The sequence below is a fragment of the Dama dama genome, chromosome 22 (genome assembly GCF_033118175.1).
Source record: "Dama dama isolate Ldn47 chromosome 22, ASM3311817v1, whole genome shotgun sequence".
Taxonomy (NCBI): Eukaryota; Metazoa; Chordata; class Mammalia; order Artiodactyla; family Cervidae; genus Dama; species Dama dama.
Genome location: NC_083702.1, coordinates 37,644,396 through 37,666,425, shown reverse-complemented (window position 1 = coordinate 37,666,425; position 22,030 = coordinate 37,644,396). Strand labels below are relative to the sequence as shown.

Genomic DNA, 22,030 nt, shown 5'->3' with positions numbered 1-22,030 from the left:
AAGAAAATTAGAGATACCAAAGGAACATTTCATGCAAAGATGGTCTCAATAAAGGACAGAAATGGTATGGACCTAACAGAAGCAGAAGATATTAAGAAGAGGTGGCAACAATACAAAAAGAACTGTACAAAAAAGATCTTCACAACCCAGATAATCATGATGGTGTGATCACTCATCTAAAGCCAGACATTCTGGAATGTGAAGTCAGGTGGGCCTTAGGAAGCATCACTACGAACAAAGCTAGTGGAGGTGACAGAATTCCAGTTGAGCAATTTCAAATCTTAAAAGATGATGCTGTGAAAGTGCTACACTCAATAAGCCAGCAAATTTGGAAAACTCAGCAGTGGCCACAGGACGGGAGAAGGTCAGTTTTCATTCAATTTCATTTCATTAAATCCCAAAGAAAAGCAATGACAAAAGCTCAAACTACCGCACAATTGCACTCATCTCACACACTAGTAAAGTAATGCTCTAAGTTCTCTAAGCCAGGCTTCAACAGTACATAAACTGTGAACTTCCAGATGTTCAAGCTGGATTTAGAAAAGGCAGAGGAATGAGAGATCAAGTTACTAACATCTGTTGGATCATCGAAAAAGCAAGAGAGTTCCAGAAAAACATCTACTTCTGCTTTATTGACTATGCCAAAACCTTTGACTGTGTGGACCACAACAAACTGTGGAAAATTCTTACAGAGATGGGAACACCAGACCACCTGACCTGCCTCTTGAGAAATCTGTATGCAGGTCTGGAAGCAACATGTAGAACTGTACATGAAACAGCAGCCTGGTTCCAAATCAGGAAAGGAGTACATCAAGGCTGTATATTGTCACCCTGCTTATTTAACTTATATGCAGAGTACATCATGCAAAACACTGTACTGGATGAAGCACAAGCTGGAATCAAGACTGCCAGGAGAAATATCAATAACCTCAGATATGCATATGACACCACCCTTATGGCAGAAAGCGAAGAAGAACTAAAGAGCCTCTTGATGAAAGTGAAGGAGGAGAGTGAAAAAGTTGGCTTAAAGCTCAACATTCAGAAAACTAAGATGCTGGCATCCGGTCCCATCACTTCATGGCAAATAGATGGGGAAACAGTGGGAATAGTGACAGACTTCATTTTGGAGGGCTCCAAAAATCACTGCAGATGGTGACTGCAGCCATAAAAAGACGCTTGCTCTCGGAAGAAAAGTTATGACCAACCTAGGCAGTATATTAAAAAGCAGAGACATTGCTTTGCCAACAAAGGTCTGTCTAGTTAAAGCTATGGCTTTTCCAGTAGTCATGTATGGATGTGAAAGTTGGGCTATAAAGAAAGCTGAGCAGTGAAGAATTGATTCTTTTGAACTGTGGTGTTGGAGAAGACTCTTGAGAGTCCTTTGGACTGCAAGGAGATCCAACCAGTCAATCCTAAAGGAAATCAGTCATAAATATTCATTGGAAGGACTGATGCTGAAGCTGAAACTCCAATACTTTGGCTACCTGATGCGAAGAACTAACTTACTGGAAAAGACCCTGATGCTGGGAAAGACTGAAGGCAGGAGGAGAAGGAGACAACAGAGGATGAGATGGTTGGATGGCATCACCGATTCAATGGACATGAGTTTAAGTAAACTCCAGGAGTTGGCAATGGACAGGGACGCCTGGTGTGCTATACTCCATGAGGTCGCAAAGAATCGGACATGACTGACCCTCTGAACTGAACTGACCCCAACACATACTTTCCCTAAGCTTGCTAAAGCCTTTTTATAGAGACATTTGTAGAAAATTGAAATAAGAACACACATAAATAATTTACTAGAACAGCTGTATTTCTAAGTATTCTGTCAAATATCACATGATGCCTGACTTCTCATAAAAACAAACGAATAGTACAAATCTTCTAATCTACATAAAATTGCAACACTATGTGCTTTCAAACTAAAGAAACCCAAAGGAAAGCATTCATTGGGGAAAAAAAAAATCTAGTAAAAGCCATTCATATCTTTAAAAGTGTATATTTATGGCTAGAAACTTCTTATCAAAGGCTTTTGTAAGTGATAGACTCATCTAACTGATTTAAGCCTGTCACAAAGAACATAACAGCTTTTCCACTGATGAATTTTCAATCAGAGGTTGGGATTATATTGTATTTCCAGAATATGCAATTCAAACACTTATTTTTTAGACAAATGTAAATATACCTTTTTAATTCTCTGTTTTTCTTCTTCAGAAACTTTGAGTTTCATCTCCAGAGTGGAAATTTTCTGCTGAAGCTGTATGTTTGATACATTGGCTCCAGGATCCTCAGAATCATCCACAAGAGCAATTGTTCCATTACTTTTCTCATCAGTTAAACCCAATGGAAAAAGTGAGATATCCAGATGAGTGTGTGTTGATTGCTGAATCTAAACCACATTAAAAAAAACACACACACACACAAGAGAGGAAAGTTTACACTTTACCAAGAAAGAAATCACCCAAAGGGCACTAGAAACCACACTGGAAATTAAGTTGTAGCAAAGTTCTGAAATTATTTCACCCTTTAAGTAAATCAACAGAAGACCTCAAACTGTTACAACAATCTGATCTAAGAAACAAAATTTTCTCTAAACTTAAGAGTTTAAGGTATTTATTATTTTCCAAACAAAGCACTAAAAATCTTAAAAAACTTTTTTCTTATGCTGAGGGTGTATAATAAGTATAAACAATTCTGACACTCACAGTTCTTAAATTTACACACACATTTCAGAATTTGCTTATCTATTAAATTATAAATCAGAATTTGAAATTTATCAATAATCTTTAATTGATCATCACTTTCTAGTAAAGATCACAGGTGACTCAAGATTGTATATAGCACTTTGGAAATCTGGACTAACTCCAGCATCTAGCACAAGGCCTGGATCAATAAATAGTTGAAAGAATAAACGTTATAACTGCTCTATTTCTGTTTTTATTCTAAAATTGAAATGAATATTCTAATACCTGAAAATATATTTTAAGTTGCCCTTAAAGAGAAATTTTTTTTTTATTTTGTAAGATTTATTACTTTATGTATGTATTTATTTTATTATATTTTTGGATGCACTGGATCATCACTGCTACATGTGGGCTTTCTCTAGTTGTCATGAATGGGGGCTACTTTCCATTGTGATGTGCAGGCTTCTCATTGCAGTAGCTGCTCTTGTTGCAGAGCATGACTCTAGAGATGCAGGCTTCAGAAGTTGTGGCTCCTGATCTCCAGAGCACTTAGTACTTGTGGTACATGGGCTTAGTTGCTCTGAGGCATGTGGGATCTTTCCAGACTAGGGATCAAACCAGTATCCCCTGCATCAGCAGGCAGATTCTTAACCACTGGACCACAATGGAAGCCCCAAGAAAAAGTTTTTTGTAATTATTTTCCTTTTTGAAATTCACGATTTCCAATGCAAAATTGTCTATTTTAATAAAAAAGATAGTCAATCATATTTTAGTAACTAAAGCTATTTGGACACCTTGAAATTATGTCACAAAACAAACATTGTTCAGTTTTTTTCATTCGAAATATTAACCTCAAAGAGTATCTACAGGAAAAAAAAAAAAGGAAATCAAGAAAATTTCAATTAAATCAGTATGCAATTTTTTAAGTAGGAAAACCTCCTATAAAAACTTGCTTGTCGTTACCTGTGCTTTAGGAAGAGTCTGACTGCCAATGCTGTTATCTGCATGTGTATTCTCTGGTGATGCAATAATGGGCTCAGAAGAGAGGCAACCAACTGAAGGGGAAGTGCGGTCATGGTCCAATACAATCTCAGGAGAAGCTGGAGAAAGATGGACTCCAGATACTGAAGGAAAACAAATAAACCAAAAAAAGTATTAGTAAAGGGAAAATAAAAAGCAGATTGAGGGGAAGAAAGAGAGTAGAGGGAAGGGAAGGAAACAGGACAAGGAAAGTAAAAGCAAAGGACAGAAAATGAGGATTCTATGATTCCTTTTCAGGGATTGTTATCTAAGATCTAAAACTAGTTTTCTAAATTTAACATGACATTTCCATGTGAGACCCAGGCAAACAAAACAATTTAATAGTGTCTTAATGTTTACATACTAATACATTACCACAGGGGTGCATTTGCAACTCAGAAATTATTCACCTGTATTTTTTACCTATTCAGTTAGTTACAAGAAAGCACTAGAATCTCTACCAGTGCCAGACACAGGCACCAGGCACGGAGAAGACAGCAATGAGCAGGACACGTATCCGTGTATTCAGTGACCTTATGACCCAAGAGGCAAATCAGATGAATTAGTTACTACCAGGGCTAAGGGGAAAAACAATGACATTACAACAGTTAATCTACTGTCTCTGAGCTAATTTCTTCTTTTACAACAACAGAAGATTTTTTTTCATACTAAGGTCAATTTTAGTATGTTTCCACAGACAAATAATGGTGAAATGCAACTCTGTAGTTAGTTTCACAACAAAACATTATTAGATTGTAGAGTTCAAACACAAAGGTCACAAAAGGAAAGCCAATTCCAAACATGAAATGAGACAAAAATATTGATGACAGCAAAATAAACAGATTATTTTCAAATGTTCCTTCTAAAAATTCAAATACATTTGTATGTGTGTTTTAATGTTTAAGAAGAGGAACTAAATCACTTTTAAGAGTAATTCATTTATCCATTTTGACTGTTTAAATTATAAAGACCTTTATTCCACATTGGCATCAGTAGCAACGTCAGCGAAGCTCTAGCATAAATTCTGGAAGGCAGATCACAATGGCAATTGCATTTTTCCCTGAAGAAAGACATTTATAAGGTCATTAGGTATTAACAAACTAAAGACTGTATCAATTTTTTATTGGTACCATACAGGACTACTTAATTATCTTATATATGCTTTTATTGTATAGTTATATTGAATTTTTCAAATACCGTGTGCCATACTGGGTAAGGTATCCTAGTTTCTCCAAAAACCATTTCACTATTTTAACTAAAATACAAAAAAAAAAAAACCTGTACTTTAATTCACATTTCTACTTGATATATCTTTTTCAGAAATTATTTTTTCTATTCATTATTCTATATGCTAACAAACTTCCATAAAATGTCAAAATATTCTAACTTCTAATTCTAAATCAAAATTGTACTAAAACTATTATTAGCTTTTTAAAGGGATGACAATAGGTACTGAAGTATAGTAAAAAGGAATACAGCCTCATGATTAAGAGCATAGACCTTGAAATTATATTGCCAAAGTAAGTACAAAACAATTGGCAAGTATTTACTTAACTTCCTTCAGTTTCCTCATTTGTAAAACTGACATAGAGGTGATGATGAGGTTTTCATTGACTAAAATATGTAAAGCTTTTAACACTTCATCATTACTTCAAAGATTGTTAAAATTTGTTGGACAAGTATGTTTACTTTCAGGTATAAAAAGTACAAAGTGTATGGATAGGTTTCCCCAGTGGCTCAGCGGTAAAGTATTGAGGAACCCAAGGCTCCTGCATCTCCTGGGCTGGCAGGCAGATTCCTTACCATTACGCCACCTTGTTGTCAGGAGATTGTCTGCAATCAAGAGACTTGGGTTTGATCTCTATGTAGGGAAGATCCCCCAGAGAAGGAAATGGCAACTAACTCCAGTATAACTTGCCTGGAAAATCCTATGGACAGAGAAGGCTGGCAGACTACAGTCCACGGGGTCACAAGTCAGACACAACTTAGCGACTAAACCACCATACCACCATGCATGTTATTCATATTTATATCGATAATGTAAGACAAAATGTCACATTGTCATGAGTTAAATTCTCACTCTGTAACATTATATGTTCACGTACACCATGTTAAGAAAAGAAACAGGGTAGAATAAAGGAAGAGAAAGGAACGAGATAAATAAAGGAAAGGAAAAGGGAGTTCGAGCGAGGAAAGTACGGAGGGCGAAGAAGCACCCTCACACTCACACTCCAATAGTTACCACCACCCTCTCACACTTTCCCTTCACAACCAAATCTCCTTTTTCTTTCAAATCCCCATCACTCCACTAGACTCATCATTTATGATATTAATTTTCCTTTAAGCTATTATTAAGTTAAATGAACATTTCTTATTTTATCCTTCTTTTACTCCAGAGCACGTAATACTAATGACTTCCCCTTTTCCTTGAAATTCTTCCTTTGGCACCTACAAGCCACTATATCCTAAATTCCTGGAGGAGGGCATGGCAACCCACTCCAATATTCTTATCTGGAGAATCCCATGGACAGAGGAGCCTGACAGGCTACAGAGTCAGACATGACTGAAGTAACTTAGCACACACACACTGAATTCCTTCTAGTATTTTGACTTTTTGTCTTGTTTTTCAGGCTCTTTTCCACTCAATCTTAATTTCACTGTTTTCTACACCCTCTAATCGTCTCAGTATTCACAATATTCTTACCAGGTTCAGAAGTCCTTATTTGAATTATCATCTATAAGCTAATGACAAATGATTCACATCTCCAGTACAAACCATTCCACAGACCTCCTGATCCAGAGGCTCACCTAACCACCAGACAGTTGCATTTAGCTGTCTGGTACATGCATCACACTTACCCATCATCTTACACAAACCTGCTTTATTTCATGTTAATGGTATCCCAAAGAACTATTTGCCCAACACAGAAACGATACCACTAAGTGCCAATTTCACTCCAGTCACACTGTGCTACTTACTGTTCCCTGATTAAGTCACACTGTTCAGTACCTCTGTGACCTCACAATATTATTGCTTAAGTAAAAGCCACAGCTGTGGAATCAGAATGCGTTCAAATTTGAACCATAACAACTTATTGTTATGTAGCCTTGGGCAAATTACACAAATCTCTCTAAGTCACAGTTTCCTCTTCTAAAAATGTTAAAATAATACCAACAAGCTTTTCCTGGACTTTCACCTACTCCATTATCCATCCAATCACAGTACAATTTAAATTTTCCACTGTAAAGACATTACACATTTCTAAGAAATAAAGAAAACATTACATATCTATGGTATACATTTAAAGCAGTGTTTAGAAAAAAACATGTAGAGCCTTGAACACTTCAATCAATTTTAAAATGAATTAAATTTCCATCTCATGAACTAAAATAGAAATAACACAGAAAACTTTAAAAGCACGTAAAAAAATAATAAAGACAATGCAGATGTCAAAGGTTAAAAAAGCAGATCAAATTAATCAAAACCCTGACATTCTAAGAAAAGTAAGTGAACAGTAATTAACTTATTACTTATAAAAGGAGAAAAGTACAAATATAAAAATTAAGTCACAAATGTAACCTAATAATTAAAACAGAAGAGTTTTTTTAAATCCTAAAATTCCTCTAAGACTTCTAAGTAAATAAACTTGAAAAATCTGGATATAATAGGCAAGTCTCCATAGAAATATAGTCTATAAAAGATGACTGGATTAAAGCCAAAAAATACTTTAAAAACATATATTTCCTTGGGGAAAAAAATAAAATTATAAGCCAACCACCTTATAGATAAGGGCTTCCCTGCTGGCTCAGACTAGTAAGAATCCTCCTGCAATGTGGGAGACCTGGGTTTGATCCCTGGGTTGGGAAGATCCCCTGGAGGAGGGCATGGCAACAGATTCCAGTATTCTTGCCTGGAGAATCCCCACGGACAGAGGAGTCTGGTGGGCTACAGTCCATGGGATCACAAAGAGTTGGACATGACTGAGTGACTAAGCATACCCTATAAAGTATTTCAAGAGAATTTCTAACAAAAATTCAAAAAATGAATTATCTCAATATTCCAAAATTATTACAGAGCATTGAAAATGAAGGAAAACTTCACTAGAGTGATATAATATTAACATAACATTGATAGCCAAGACTGATAATAATAAAAATTTTAAAAAAAAGAACAACAAAGATCTTTATATTTAATTTAAAACAGGTAAAAGTTTTAAATAAAATATTACTAAATATAATCTAACACCATATTGAGAAAATGATATGCAATGAATGAGTTTGATTTGTTCAGGTATACAAGGCTAGAGAATTCATTACTATAACACTATATTAATAGACTTACAGAGAAAAATGGCAAAACTAACACTGAAAAAAAAAACACTGGAGAAATAAAAATCGATGCATAATTTCTTATGGTAAAACATACAGACCTCAGTCCTAAAGTAAGCATGTTAATTAAAGGAAAAAACGATTTAGCAACTAAACCACCACCACTAACAACCCACTTCTACAAGGCACATAAACAACTATATATATATATATATACATACACACACACATATATATAAATGTCATATATGTGTAATATATATAAAAAGTTTTCTTTTTTACAAAAGCAAGTAAATTATAACAAAAATTTAAGCCAGAGGTCCCTCAGGGGAAAAGTACAGGGACAGGGCAGGGGTGTTACAGTTAGTTATGTTCTATTTCTTAAGTTAAACACCTAGATTCATGAGGCAAAATTTTAAATATAACAAAAAAAATAATTACATATGCTTAAAAATATAATTCTGAAGATCTCTTGTTTCATTGTCCTTCCTGGTTGCAGTGCTCAAAGTCCATGAGCTGAACCAACCCTCTCACTGATCAAAATTTGCTCTTGGTAAAGAGAAGGAAAAACTCTAATCCAAATTAAAGACTAATAGTGACCAATTAGCCTGCCCCAATGGCTCAGCGGTAAAAAAAATCTGCCCATGATGCAGGTTCGATCCCTGGGTCTGGAAGAACCCCTGAAGAAGGAAATGTCTACCTTCTCCTGAAAATCCCATAGACAGAGGAGGCATGGGGTCACATAGATTCAGACACGACTGAGCGACTGAGAACCGCATGCAGGGTACTCAAAGAAATGATGCTGTAGTGAAAAGATATCAAGAGTCAGTAAAAGACCAATGAATATTAGATTTGGAGGTGAAAATCCTTCTAACATCCTCCTAATCACATCAAAACTTGTTGCAGACATCAGTAAAGTTGAACCTAAAATTCCTAGAATTTACATGTGCATTCAACTCATGAAACATTAGGAAAATTTTCAGGAATATTTTTAATTTGATAATATAAATATTCACTGAACTTATCATAATTCACATCCTAGTTTAAAAATTAAATGAGAAAACAAATGAATAGTGATGCGAAAGAAAAGAGAATATAAAAATGATACCCTTTAACCAGAAACTAGATTTTTCAGTTAGGCCTCCTATGCTAGAAGTCATATATTTTCATTGAATTTTAGGTGACTATGCAAAAACAGCAATTCATCCTAAAAAAATAGTCCACATTTATAAATACTGTATACATAAACATACTCTAAATGTAATACAATAATATAGATGATATACATATTTATACATGTTTGTTCAATGGGAATTTTTGAACATAACAATGAAAAAATATGAATTTCAATATGTGAAATATAATTATCTTCTCATCTAGCTAAGAAGTTACAATTTTTAATGTTTCAAATTGCTGTAGTATTCTTTGGCCTATTAAAAGTTGATTGCTATAAGTCTATGCCCAGAATCTTTAAATTCCGATCAAGTGTACCCAACAGCAACAATTTCCATAAAAATTCAGCCAACACTTTTCAAGAAGTAGAAATCTACAAAATTTTCTTCAGGTATTTTGTCTGCTTGCTTTTAAGTCTTAAGCAAGACTCAGTTCAGTGCAGTTCAGTTCAATCGCGCCTGACTGTTTGAGACTCTATGAACTGCAGCATGCCAGGCTTCCCTGTCCATCACCAGCTCCCAGAGCTTACTCAAACTCATGTCCATCGAGTTGGTGTGCCATTCAACAATCTCATCCTCTGCCATCCCCTTCTCCTCCCACCTTCAATCTTTCCTAGCATCAGGGTCTTTTCCAATGAGTCAGTTCTTCACATCAGGCAGCCAAAGTAAGCAAGACTGCAGACAACAAATTGCTTCATTTCAAATGAGAACTTCTTATTTTTCTAAGAGTTAAAGGATACAAGGTCATCATATATTCCTTTAAAGCAAAAAGGTTAATTAAAAGTGCAGTGAATGACAGTTCCTCATCTTTAACTTTGTAATGGTAGTTAGCATAGTCATTGAGCATATCATTTTTCATTTACAGACCTCTTCTAAAACACAAAAATAAAGCACATTAAGTCATAACACCACACAAGCAAAGAAGTACTAAGTTTCCAAATAGTATGCATTTTTTTCCAGTAATTCTGCCTGTGGTCAACTATATTTTGTTTACACAAGCATAATAATTCTTGCAAAGTCTAAACAAGAAATAAGTGGAACTATCTATGCACTTTTAACTATACTCAAAGAAATCTGTTTATATCTGTTAATAGTTAATTCAAGAGTAGAATACCAATACAATGATAATGATTTTTACAACTTTTAATATAGAAACAATTTTTGATCTTTAATTTCCATTTAAAGAGGCTCTTACCCAGTCAAGGGCCCATTTTACAACATTCTTTCATTAAATGAAAAACAAAGGATATGTAAAAAGTGAAGAAATACGGGAAATACTGAGGTCAGGAGGAGAAGGAGGCAACAGAGGATGAGACAGATGGATGGCATCACCAACTCAATGAACATGAACTTGAGCAAACTCTAGAAGATAGTAAAGGACAGGGAAGCCTGTCATGCTGCAGTTCATGGAGTTACAAAGCACTGGAGACAACTTAGCAACAGAACAACAACAGATGTAAGAACTGAAGAAAATCTAAACAGTATATCTAAATATGAAGATGGTAGTAAGTACAAATAAGTAGATAATTTTTTTTAACTGACCAAAAAAAAAAAAAAAAAACAGGGTAAAATTTGCTGGTTAGAAAAGTATTTCCTCTCTGTAAGAAAGGTTCCCTATAGGAAATACCTCTTGATTAAAAATCTAATGGGTAAACATAATTAAATAGATTCAAGATGTACCTAAGATATCTGTTAGAGATTTAAAGAGAAATATCAGTTCAGTTCAGTCACTCAGCCATGTCCTCTTTGCGACCCCATGGACTATAGTCCACCAGGCTGTCCTATCCATCACCAACTCCGAGAACATGTTCAAACTCATGTCCATTGAGTCAGTGATGCAATCCAACCATCTCATCCTCTGTTTCCCCCTTCTCCTCCTGCCTTCAATCTTTCCCAGCATCACGGTCTTTTCCAATAAGTCAGTTCTTTGCATCAGGTGGCCAAAATATTACAGCTTCAGCTTCAGCATCAGTCTTTCCAATGAATATTCATGACTGATTTCCTTCAGGATTGACTGGTTGGATCTCCTTGCAGTCCAAGGGACTCTCAAGAGTCTTCTCCAACACCACAGTTCAAAAGCATCAATTCTTCGGTGCTCAGCTTTCTTTTTAGTCCAACTTACGCATCCATACATGACTACTGAAAAAACCATAGCTTTGACTAGACAGACCTTTGTTGGCAAAGTACTGTCTCTGCTTTTTAATATGCTGTCTAGGTTGATCATAACTTTCCTTCCAAGGAGCGGGCATCTTTTAATTTCATGGCTGCAGTCACCATCAGCAGTGATTTTGGAGCTCAAGAAAAGAGAAATATATAACACCTTTAAAAAGCTTGAGGTCAAATCGTAAGAAACAGACATGTCACTTTCTTAATAAAAGGGGGAGCACATACATGATTAAATGTCCATCATTTTAGTTATTTTCTATTACCCTTCAAAGTGTTCTATATATAAATGCTCCATATCTACTTGATTAATTGAAGAATAATTGTGTTTCTCTAAGGGTGGTTTAGGAAACACTAATATATACCAAAAATTTCAGTGAGTACTTTTTAGAATTACACAGATGACTAAAGAAACTATGTTATAATTTCTAAAAGAGAAAGAGAGAGATAAAGTCTTTATAATCCATTGCTAGCATGGTCAACAAAAATTTGTATCGTATAAATATAACTTCTGAACAGGCAAGTGAAAAACTGTGCTACTTAGATCACCACTGCTTCTTTATCATCACAGAAGGAAGAAAACCCTACAGCAACTACAAAAGAAATTAAAACAGAAACTAACAAGATACAGAGAGCATTGTCTGAGTCTTATAAGTTGGAAGAATATGGAAGAAATATTTTAAAATCACACATCTTTAGGCCAAGTTACACTCCAAAATCTGAGATTTCTTTTTATTTTATCTCTTGCTCATAGGCAAACAAATTCAAATTCTAAGCAATTTCCCAACAGAAAGAAAAAAAACTGCTGTTGCAACTTAAAGCAATATATTAAGGTGTTATGCTAAGATAGTTTTTTGCTCCTCAGTCTATGGAAATTGGCTACTTAAGACTTTCTTTTAGATACCAAAAGTAAAGGGAACAAAAGCAAAAATAACCAAGCAAACTAAACTACAACAAACTAAAAACTATTAAATAAGGGAAAATATTTCCAAACCATATATCTCAAAAGGGGTTATATTCAAAATATATAAACAACTCAATAGCCAAAAAAAATTGATTAAAAAATAAGCAGAAGTTCTCAATAGATATTTTTCCAAAGAAGTCATATAGATGGCCAATAAGTACACGAAAAGGTGTTTATCATCATTAATCATCAAGGAAATGCAAACCAAAACCACAAATGAGATACCATTTGTTAGAAAAGCTATTATCAAAAATGGAAGAAATAACAAGTGTTGGTAAGGATATGGAGAAAAGCAGCCCCTTCTGAACTACTGGTGGAATGTAAATTGATGAAGATGCTATGGAATACCATATAGAAGCTTCTCAAAAAATTAAGAATAGAATTACTGTATGATGCAGCAATTCTACTTCTGGATTTTATCCAAAGAAAACAAAAATAATAACTCAAAAAGACATGTGCACCCATGTTCAGGGCAGCATCATTTCTAACACTGAAAATACGAAATCAACCTCAGTGTCCATCAATGGATGAACGGATAAAGAAAACGTAATACATATACACACACACACACACACACACAGAGGAATATTATTTGTTCATAAAAAAGAAGAAAAGCTTGCCATTTGCAACAACATGGATAGATCTTGAGGGCATTATACTATGTGAAATAAGTCAAACAAAGACAAATACCTTATGCTATCACTACCTAAGGAATCTAAAGACAAACAAAGGAGCACATGGATAGAGAGAGCAAACTGGTGGTTTATAGAAGCAGAGGGCAGGGGAAGACAAAATGGGAGACCAGGTACAAAAGGAACAAATTTCAAGCTATAAAGTAAACATTCATGGGGATAATTTAATATATATGTTAAATATATACAAATAATCTATATACAATGACCATAGTTAATAATACTGTATGGTATATTTGAAAGTTGCTAGGACATGAAATTTTACAAGTTCGTTACCACAAGAAAAAATAAACATCTATAGCTATGTATGAGCAAAAATGTTGGCTTGATTTTATTGTGATCATTTTTGCAATATATATAAGCATTACATCATTATAAGCATAAAACTGATATAATGTTACAGGTCAATTATACCTAAATAAAAAAGAAATTTTAAATCTCATTACAACATGATAAGAAACTTAAGGGGGAAAAAGTGGTAGTCTTTCAGGGACTCCTTTATCCATTCACTCATTGAAAACACAACTGTAGAGTATCACTATATTCAAGACACTACTCAATGAAAGATACAACACAAATCCTTTAAATTAGAAATTTCACCCTGAGACTATCACATCAGTATTAAAATAATACACAAATAATAATTATAATAAAAATATTATATTTACCTTAAGAATATCACACCAGTATTAAAATAATAAATATTAAACCTTAGTGGTTAAATATTTATAGTGAGTGAGACTTGCCATTGTTTGTAAAGTTGATATCATTGGAACATCTCAAATAACAAATGAGTAAAATAAAATATTAGTATACCAAGCTACACAAACCTAGACAAGGTATTAGAAAGCAGAGACACTACTTTGTCGACAAACATCTGTATGCTCAAAGCTATGGTTTGTCCAGTAGTTATATATGGATGTGAGAGTTGGACCATAAAGAAGGCTGAGCGCCAAAGGAAATGCAAGAGACAGGAGTTGGATCCCTGGGTCAGGAAGAGCCCCTGCAGTGGGAAATGGCAAGTCACTTCAGTATCCTTGCCTGGGAAAATTCCATGGACAGAGGAGTTTGGAGGGCTACAGTCCATCAGGTTGATGAGTCAGTCGTGACTGAGCAGCTCAGCCCAGGCACACACATGCTGCTCACAGTAGGTGTTTAATAAATTAATCTCCTCTGGAGGATTTATTTAGACACTCTGTGGAAACAGTGCATGCTAATATTTAAATATAGTAAAGAAAGATAATCATTCCAAGACAAAGGGTAAAATTTGACTCTCATAGAGAAACAAAATGAACACATGTGAAAGATTTTATTCTGCTCATACAATGAGGGAACCAGGCAAATGTTACAACCAGTTCAAAGGAAAAGTTAAACTAGTACAAATTGATAGGGAGTAGGGAGTAAGAACGACTGAAGACTGAACTGAACTGAACTGAAAAGAATGCTAAAATGAACTGCAACCAAAGAGGAAAAGGAAGACAACTGAAATTCTACCCAACATGACAGAATTAACCTGTGTAACAGTTACCTATAACATATAAATAGCTGTAAAATATAAAATAGTCCAAAGACAAGGAACAGGGCTAGAATCAGATAATTCTTAAATTTATGCTGAATGTAGACAATGCATAGTTCCACTAAAAACCATTTTTTTTCCCCTACATGACCAAAAAGAGTAGCTCAAATTTCTGTTAAACTAGTGAAATGAAGAAAGGGGAGAGAACTGTCATGAAGAAAGGGGAGAGAACTGTCATTGACTGAGTACATAGCTAATGCCAGGCATTGTGCAAAATATTCTGTGTGTTAGCTGATTGTGTCTGTGTTAGTCACTCAGTCGTGTCCAACTCTTTCCAACCCCATGGACTGTAGCCCGCCAGACTCCTCTGTCCATGGAACTGTCCAGGCAAGAATACTGGAATGGGTTGCCATTTCCTTCTCCAGGGGGTCCTCCCAACCCAGGGATCAAACCTGGGTTTCCTGCATTGCAGACAGATACTTTACCATTGAACTACTTGGAAGCCAGATGATTAGATACTTAACAATAACAGCCATTTTATAAATGAAGAACCTAAGGTTGCAGTTTTAACTATTATGCCCCTGACCTCATGGCCAAAACACTGTCAAGATCAGAACATCTATTTGCTTCAAAGGCTCAGTCTGTAAGCTAAAATGATCAAAAATACAAGTTAAAATCATATAGGATTTAAGCTTTATGTGTATGTAAACAATGAGAGATACAGGACAAGGAAATGAAACATAGACCACCTAACAGTAAAAGCATAAAGTACAAAAGAGATGAAAACTTAAGAATTTAATAAAATTCTTATTATCCTCAATAAAGTATATATTTACATGACACTAACAACAGAAGCTACTATTCTGTTATTAAAAATCTGGCTATCATATGTACAGTAATTTAACAATGCCAATTAAAAGAATAAAGAGAAAATAGCAGTCCTCAAATAAACTCTAACTACATACTATTGACAACGAAAAGCAAAACTAATGAAGTAAAACTAAACATCACTTCTGCCCTCTGAGTTAATCAAATGGCCAAGCTAATCTAGTTACGAAATGTGAATGTCACTTTTGGTTTAATCATTGTTTCTTGAAGTCAAAATAGTTTTTCTTTTCTTGGTTATCTACATCATAAAACAGAAATATCAATTTAATATTTTCCATAGCAACATACTGACTGGTTTCAGTAGATTACAGCATGATTCCTATTTGCCAGAAGCTAGCTCAGCCTCCTAAGATGAAATAAATGGCCCCAGAATAATTCTCAGAGTTTATCCAAAATGAACCATCATTGTATACAAATGGAACTGTTCACTTTATAGAGACTGGGTGGTATTTTTTCTGTATTCAAGTCTGAAGCATCTATACTATTCTAAGCAGTATAGTGTATTTAGGTATTCCCATTAAAGTAATGTAGTATCTACATGATTATGTGTATAATACCTGTATGCGACTTTCATAAACTTTATAAACACCAAAATTTTTAACAGCAGCAGACTAGTCTACTTTTTATCAATATGATGAATACACTACTAAAAAAAAAAAATCTTACCACACCAACAGATTCTTTAGAGACAGATATCTAAAGCTATATGTCCTCAACCCAAAGTGGAGTTCGTTATATCCTCTTTGCTGCTGCTGCAGCTGTCACTTCAGTCGTGTCTGACTCTGTGTGATCCCATAGACGGGAGCCCACCAGGCTCCCCCGACCCTGGGATTCTCCAGGCGAAAACACTGGAGTGGGTTGCCATTGCCTTCTCCGTATATCCTCTTTATCAGAAATTTAAATACAATAGGAGCTATTAGACACCAAAACTCTTAGAATTACCTTCAAGAAATTTTAGAGGCCCAAATCTAAATGAAATATGTAGCTTAAATAAAATTCTATCCCCAATTTACTCATTAAAATTAATGAACCATGTGGTTAAAATAAACTGAAAATAGTGTACATCTTGCGGTAGTTCTCAAAACAAAAATTAAAAGAAAAGGAATACAACTTCATCTAAGTAATGTCTGTCACAAGACTGCAATGAAACATCTAACTAATATTTCTTAGTAAGCATAAAAGACAAAACAAAAAATGAAATTTTTAATAAGAAACAGTGCTGAAAAATCTTATACTTAAAAAAAAATCGCATAGAATGGATGTGAACCCTTATAATTGTTCATTTAAGAGAAACAACAATCTAAGGTTTAGAATATTCAGTATTTAACTCACCAAAAAATACATAAATTTAATTAACTGCAATAAGAACTTACATCTACAATTAACAAAAATAAAATACAATTGGCTTATACTGCCTTGATGAAAGTTCACTTTACTATGAATGAATAATTTGGGGAAAAAAAACAAAATCTGAGATCAGAGGTACATCAGTGTTTTTAATGCATATTTCCTATCTCAGTGTTAATGGAACTCAAGCCACTCTCCAGAGTAGCCAAGAATAACCAACATTTAGGCTGCAAAGAACAAAGGCCTTTATTTGGGGTCTGATGAACTACAACTCATGAGACTCAGATTCAGGTAAAAACCAAAACAGTGTTCTGTGGAAGAAAACAGTCAAGGTCTTAGAAAGGCAAAAGGCTATACTCTTGACACACAAAAAAGAAATATTTGTCCTTAATGAGTAGGCTGTAACAAGTTGTTTTAGGTTAAAACTCCAATACATATCTTGGGTTTCTGGCAAATGTTCTAGATGCTGTTAGGACAGTAAGTGCTCAAGAGGGCAGATTTCACCTGGGCTGAAATACGCATCAGCCACACTTCTTCAGTGGCCTCCCCACTCCATTTTAGAGAGCAATCCAACTCCATTTAGATTTTCCTTTCACAAGAGAAACATAGAACAGAGAAGAAAAAATGAACCTTAAGACCTAGATTTATATCCCAGTTCTACACTGGGATGTAGGGTGTAGAATTCAGTACAAGGCAAACAGTGGGGCCTTGATTTATAAAAGGAAAAAAACAAAACCAGCCTCTTTTTCAAAAAACAAACAGAAAAAATTTATGATAATCAAATAATATAATGACTGGGGAACTGCTTTAAAAACTCAAGTTATCAGAAGAATCATCAACTAAGTGATCAAAACACACAAATGTGCACAATCTTCTAAATAAGAGAGAACTACTCCCAAGCCAGAAAGAGTGAAATACAAAATATTAATTTATCTAGTTAATATATTTAAAGAAATAAAACAAGCAACCAGAAAGAAGATAGGTTTTAGTCAGGAACTTAAAAGGAGAGATAGAGAAATATTAGCAAAATTCATGTATTATCCAGAGAAAAGGACACTTAAATCAACATTTTAAATTATTCCATTCCTCTTGCCAGAACCATTTCTATAAAGTGAAAGAAACATGCTACCTCACCATAATATCATTAAACTCAATTTATTCAACTCCTTTTATTCTAGTTCCATGTTCACCACACACTGTGTAATCATAATGTGATTTACCGTTTGTTCTGCCTGAGGGAGACAATAGACTCTGAGCATTCCATCCTCTGACAGAGAAGTTTTACACTGTAAATTAATAAATCTGCAATCTGGTTTTATATTTAAGTTTCACGAGTTTAGTTTGTCTCTAAGATAAATCAACTCTCAATATATTGACAAAATTAGATAACTGAGTCCACAAGGGCCAGTTTCCAACCCGGAGTAGGGGCAAATTCAACAGTAAAATAACCGTCCATCTCCAAAACCTCTTAGGCAAAAGTGTGTCAAGCTTTTCACGTGGGTACAATGTCACAGTGTCTGTAACCAAGACAACATATAGAAAAAAAATTTCATATCATAGGCAATTAAGTCTAAATTATCCTGCTAAACAGTAAAAGATTCAGACTATAACGCATGCATGCATGCTAAGTCGCTCAGTTCCATCCAGTTCTATGCGACCCCATGGACGACAGCCCACCAGGCTCCTCTGTCCATGGGATTCTCCAGGCAAGAATACCAGAGGGGGTTGTTATGCCCTCCTCCGGGAGATCTTCAAACCATGCCTCCTGTGTCTCCTATACTGGCAGGTGGGTTCTTTAGCATTAGCTCCACCTGGACCTTTCCCAATTTCTAATGGCAGTTCTTCCCACCCATTCTCCCTAATACAGTAACATTTGGGAGAATATTCCATGAAATTTTTAAAGTTCATGAAAACAAAGTTATGTTTCGAAGACAAAAAACCTCGCTTCATTAGAGGCTACTTATAGCAGAAGACAATTAATATGTGGAATCTCACAGGGAGTAGTGCAAAGGCCAGACCAAAAAAAAAGGAAGGAAGAACACCTTATTTTCAGAGTAAACAAACTACTTCTACTTTTATTTAATCCTCATTGCCTGACCATGGGTCAAATTGTGCTGCTTTCATTTCAGCATATATACAATTCACAAATACTCAGTAAATACTGGCCATGTTCATGGAGATGATGAGGGACTGGTTGGCAAACATCATTTCTATAGACAGACATTAAATACAAAAGGTATAATCACAAAGGGTGACAGCAGGGATGTTAGAAAATCCAGAAAATCTAATTTGCATCAGCTATCAATACCGCTGTGCACTAAATTTTTATCAAGAAGGCAAAGTTTATTAGTATTTTACATATGACAACAAACATGTGCCTAGAAAGTACTTTGAGATCCCCTACAAATTTTGGAGAAATGCTTGTCTCAGATTTTTGGCCACCAAAAAAACAAAAACAGCTTCAGATAATCCTGTTATCCAATTTAGAATTCTGAGCAGAGATGTATTAAAGGCATCACTGTGGTGGCTGTGCTGGGAACAGATTGCTGTGGGTTAGAAGAAACCAAATCTACTTAGTAGATCTTTTCAATAACCTAGTCAAAAGATGATGGTAACTCAAACTATTAATAGTAGATAAGAGTGACAAAATACTGCATATATTCTTGAGAGTATAAGCAATAAGATTCCCTGGTGAATTAGATGGACGGTGTAAGAGAAAAAAAAAAGAGTAAAGATGACTTGAGCATTTTAAGTGATTGAAAGGATGGAATTGCCAACAGCTAAGTTGGGGAAAGTTGCTGGGGTTTAGGTCAGGGACAGAAAAGGAGTTCAAATCTGGACTTCACAATACCCCTAAGTGAGTCTTTTATTTCCAACTAGACAGCTGGATTCAAAACCATCAGATTATAAGAGGCATCAGATTCACTTCCAAGATTTAGGACAGAAACAGCATATGTCCTCAAACCAAGTCAAAGCTCATAATCAAGTAAGTATGGTGACAGTGAGACTCACCTCAGCTGAGAAGCCATCCATATGCTCCCCAAGAGTCAGTATCTTTTGAAACAAGTTTGTAGGCACAGCTATCAGGGTCTCAACACAGACATGTTTGGTTACAAGAATTAACATGCAGTCCAAAACTATGGCTTCCAAACAGGTATATACTGCTTATTTACAAAACACAGAATTTACTTACCAAGGTCATTTTTCATCCATAAGCACCACTGCCTGGTAACAAGTATGACCTTCTACTTCATCATGTTTTCAGAGGAAGAGAGCCAGAAAGTTAACATAAACTATGTATTTAGAAAAGAACATATTAACTTAGAATGTCTAATAGACATCTAAGTAAGCTATCAATAGATCACATGAATCTAAAGAGACTAGAGACTGAAACCTACTTACAATAGTAATTCTAGAAACAAAGAAAAAATTGAAATAATAACATGCAGCTTGACTACTTCCAAAAAAGAAATTATCAAAATGCACCTCTAAAGTGTCCCCATCTTGCATACAATAAAAAGTTAATTTTGCATTACAGAGACATATCTTTACAATAAAAAATTGTAATTTCATGAAATGAAAAAATGTGCCATATAAATTAATTTTAGACTTAAAACAAAATTGGCAATAAAATAAATATGATATTCTGGAATTAAAATCAAGTTTTAGAGTTATAAACAACTTAAAATAATATTAATATGATTGGTAAAATTATCAATGATTTCATAATTTTCTTTCTTTCAGCTTCTATGATAAATAGTACCATTATCCAACAGAACTCCTTAAATCACATAATTAGATTTAAATTGGAATTTTAAAACCTGTTTGTATTGACAGGATGATGAAAAATATCAAAGGTAAGAAAAAATTACCAACCATATAATAGAGTACAAGGTTTTATTTTATTCATTATAAATATTCTGAATAAAGATTTTTCATTGTTTAGCTTTCTCTTATTGGTGCTATATATACATTTTGACCTTTAAATTATTATAATTAAAAGATTCCTGCTACCTCATAAAATATATCTTTCAATTAAAACATTTACAACTCTTTTCCATACACTGTGCATAGACTAAGAAATAGAAGAAATAATATAAACACACTACCTAATTTTTTTCATTAAATCTAGGATTCTATGGGATAAATCAAACCAAAGTATATCCTTTCAGCAGTAATAGTCAGCAACTTTGAGAAATTTACATACTGAGTAACAGAAACAAGATGAATGGATTAAGATAAAACAGTTCCTTTTACAACTTCAACTACTGAATACTTCCTAAATACTATTGTGACTGACCACTGCCTCTAATGGCAAAACAAAACAGAAATAACATGATCATGCTAAAATTTACATTTAAATAGATACACAGTCATACACTGTGTGTAATGCCAGGCTGGATGAGGTACAGCCTGGAATCAAGATTGCTGGGAAAAAGATCAATAACCTCAGATACACAGATGATACCACCCTTATGGCAGAAAGCGAAGAACTAAAGAGCCTCTTGATGAAAGTGAAAGAGGAGGATGAAAAAGTTGGCCTGAAACTCAACATTCAAAAAACTAAGATCATGGAACCCAGTCCCATCACTTCATGGCAAATAGACAGGGAAACAATGGAAACAGTAAGAGACTTTATCTTGAGGGGCTCCAAAATCACTGCAGATGGAGACTGCAGCCATGAAATTAAAAGACGCTTGCTCCTTGGAAGAAAAACTATGACCAACCTATACAGCATATTAAAAAGCAGAGACATTACTGTGCCAACAAAGGTCCATCTAGTCAAAGCTATGGTTTTTCCAGTAGTCACATATGGGTGTAAGAGTTGAACTATAAAGAAAGCTGAGTACCAAAGAATTGATGCCTTTGAGCTGTGGTGTTGGAGAAGACTCTTGAGAGTCCCTTGGGCTGCAAGGAGATCAAACCAGTCGATCCTAAAAGAAATCAGTCCTGAATATTCACTGGAAGGACTGATGCTAAAGCTGAACTTACAGCACTTTGGCCCCCTGATGCGAAAAACTGACTCATTGGAAAAGAGCCTGATGCTGGGAAAGATTGAAGGCAGGAGGAGAAAGGGACAACAGAGTATAAGAAGGTTGGATGGCATCACTGACTTGATGGACATGAGTTTGAGCAAGCTCGGGAGTTGGTAATGGACAGGGAAGTCTGGGATGCTACAGTCCATGGGATCGCAAAGGGTTGAACATGACTAAGTGACTGAACTGAACTGACAATCATACACAAAAGAAAGTAAG

General features: G+C 34.9%; 1 protein-coding gene across 3 annotated transcripts in view; it reads right to left on the bottom strand.

Moving 5' to 3' along the window:
* Positions 1 to 22,030, bottom strand: part of CCDC91 (coiled-coil domain containing 91) — a 374,289-nt gene that overhangs the window by 236,671 nt on the left and 115,588 nt on the right. For 2 of the 3 annotated variants that reach the window (XM_061125198.1, XM_061125199.1), the window contains exons 4-5: positions 3,648 to 3,808; positions 2,186 to 2,389 (exon numbers count right to left, since the gene is read on the bottom strand). In XM_061125198.1, coding sequence (XP_060981181.1) covers positions 2,186 to 2,389; positions 3,648 to 3,808 — 365 coding nt within the window. Of the gene's footprint in view, positions 1 to 2,185; positions 2,390 to 3,647; positions 3,809 to 4,675; positions 4,765 to 22,030 lie in introns of all 3 variants that reach the window. The other variant, XM_061125200.1, reaches the window with a different exon arrangement.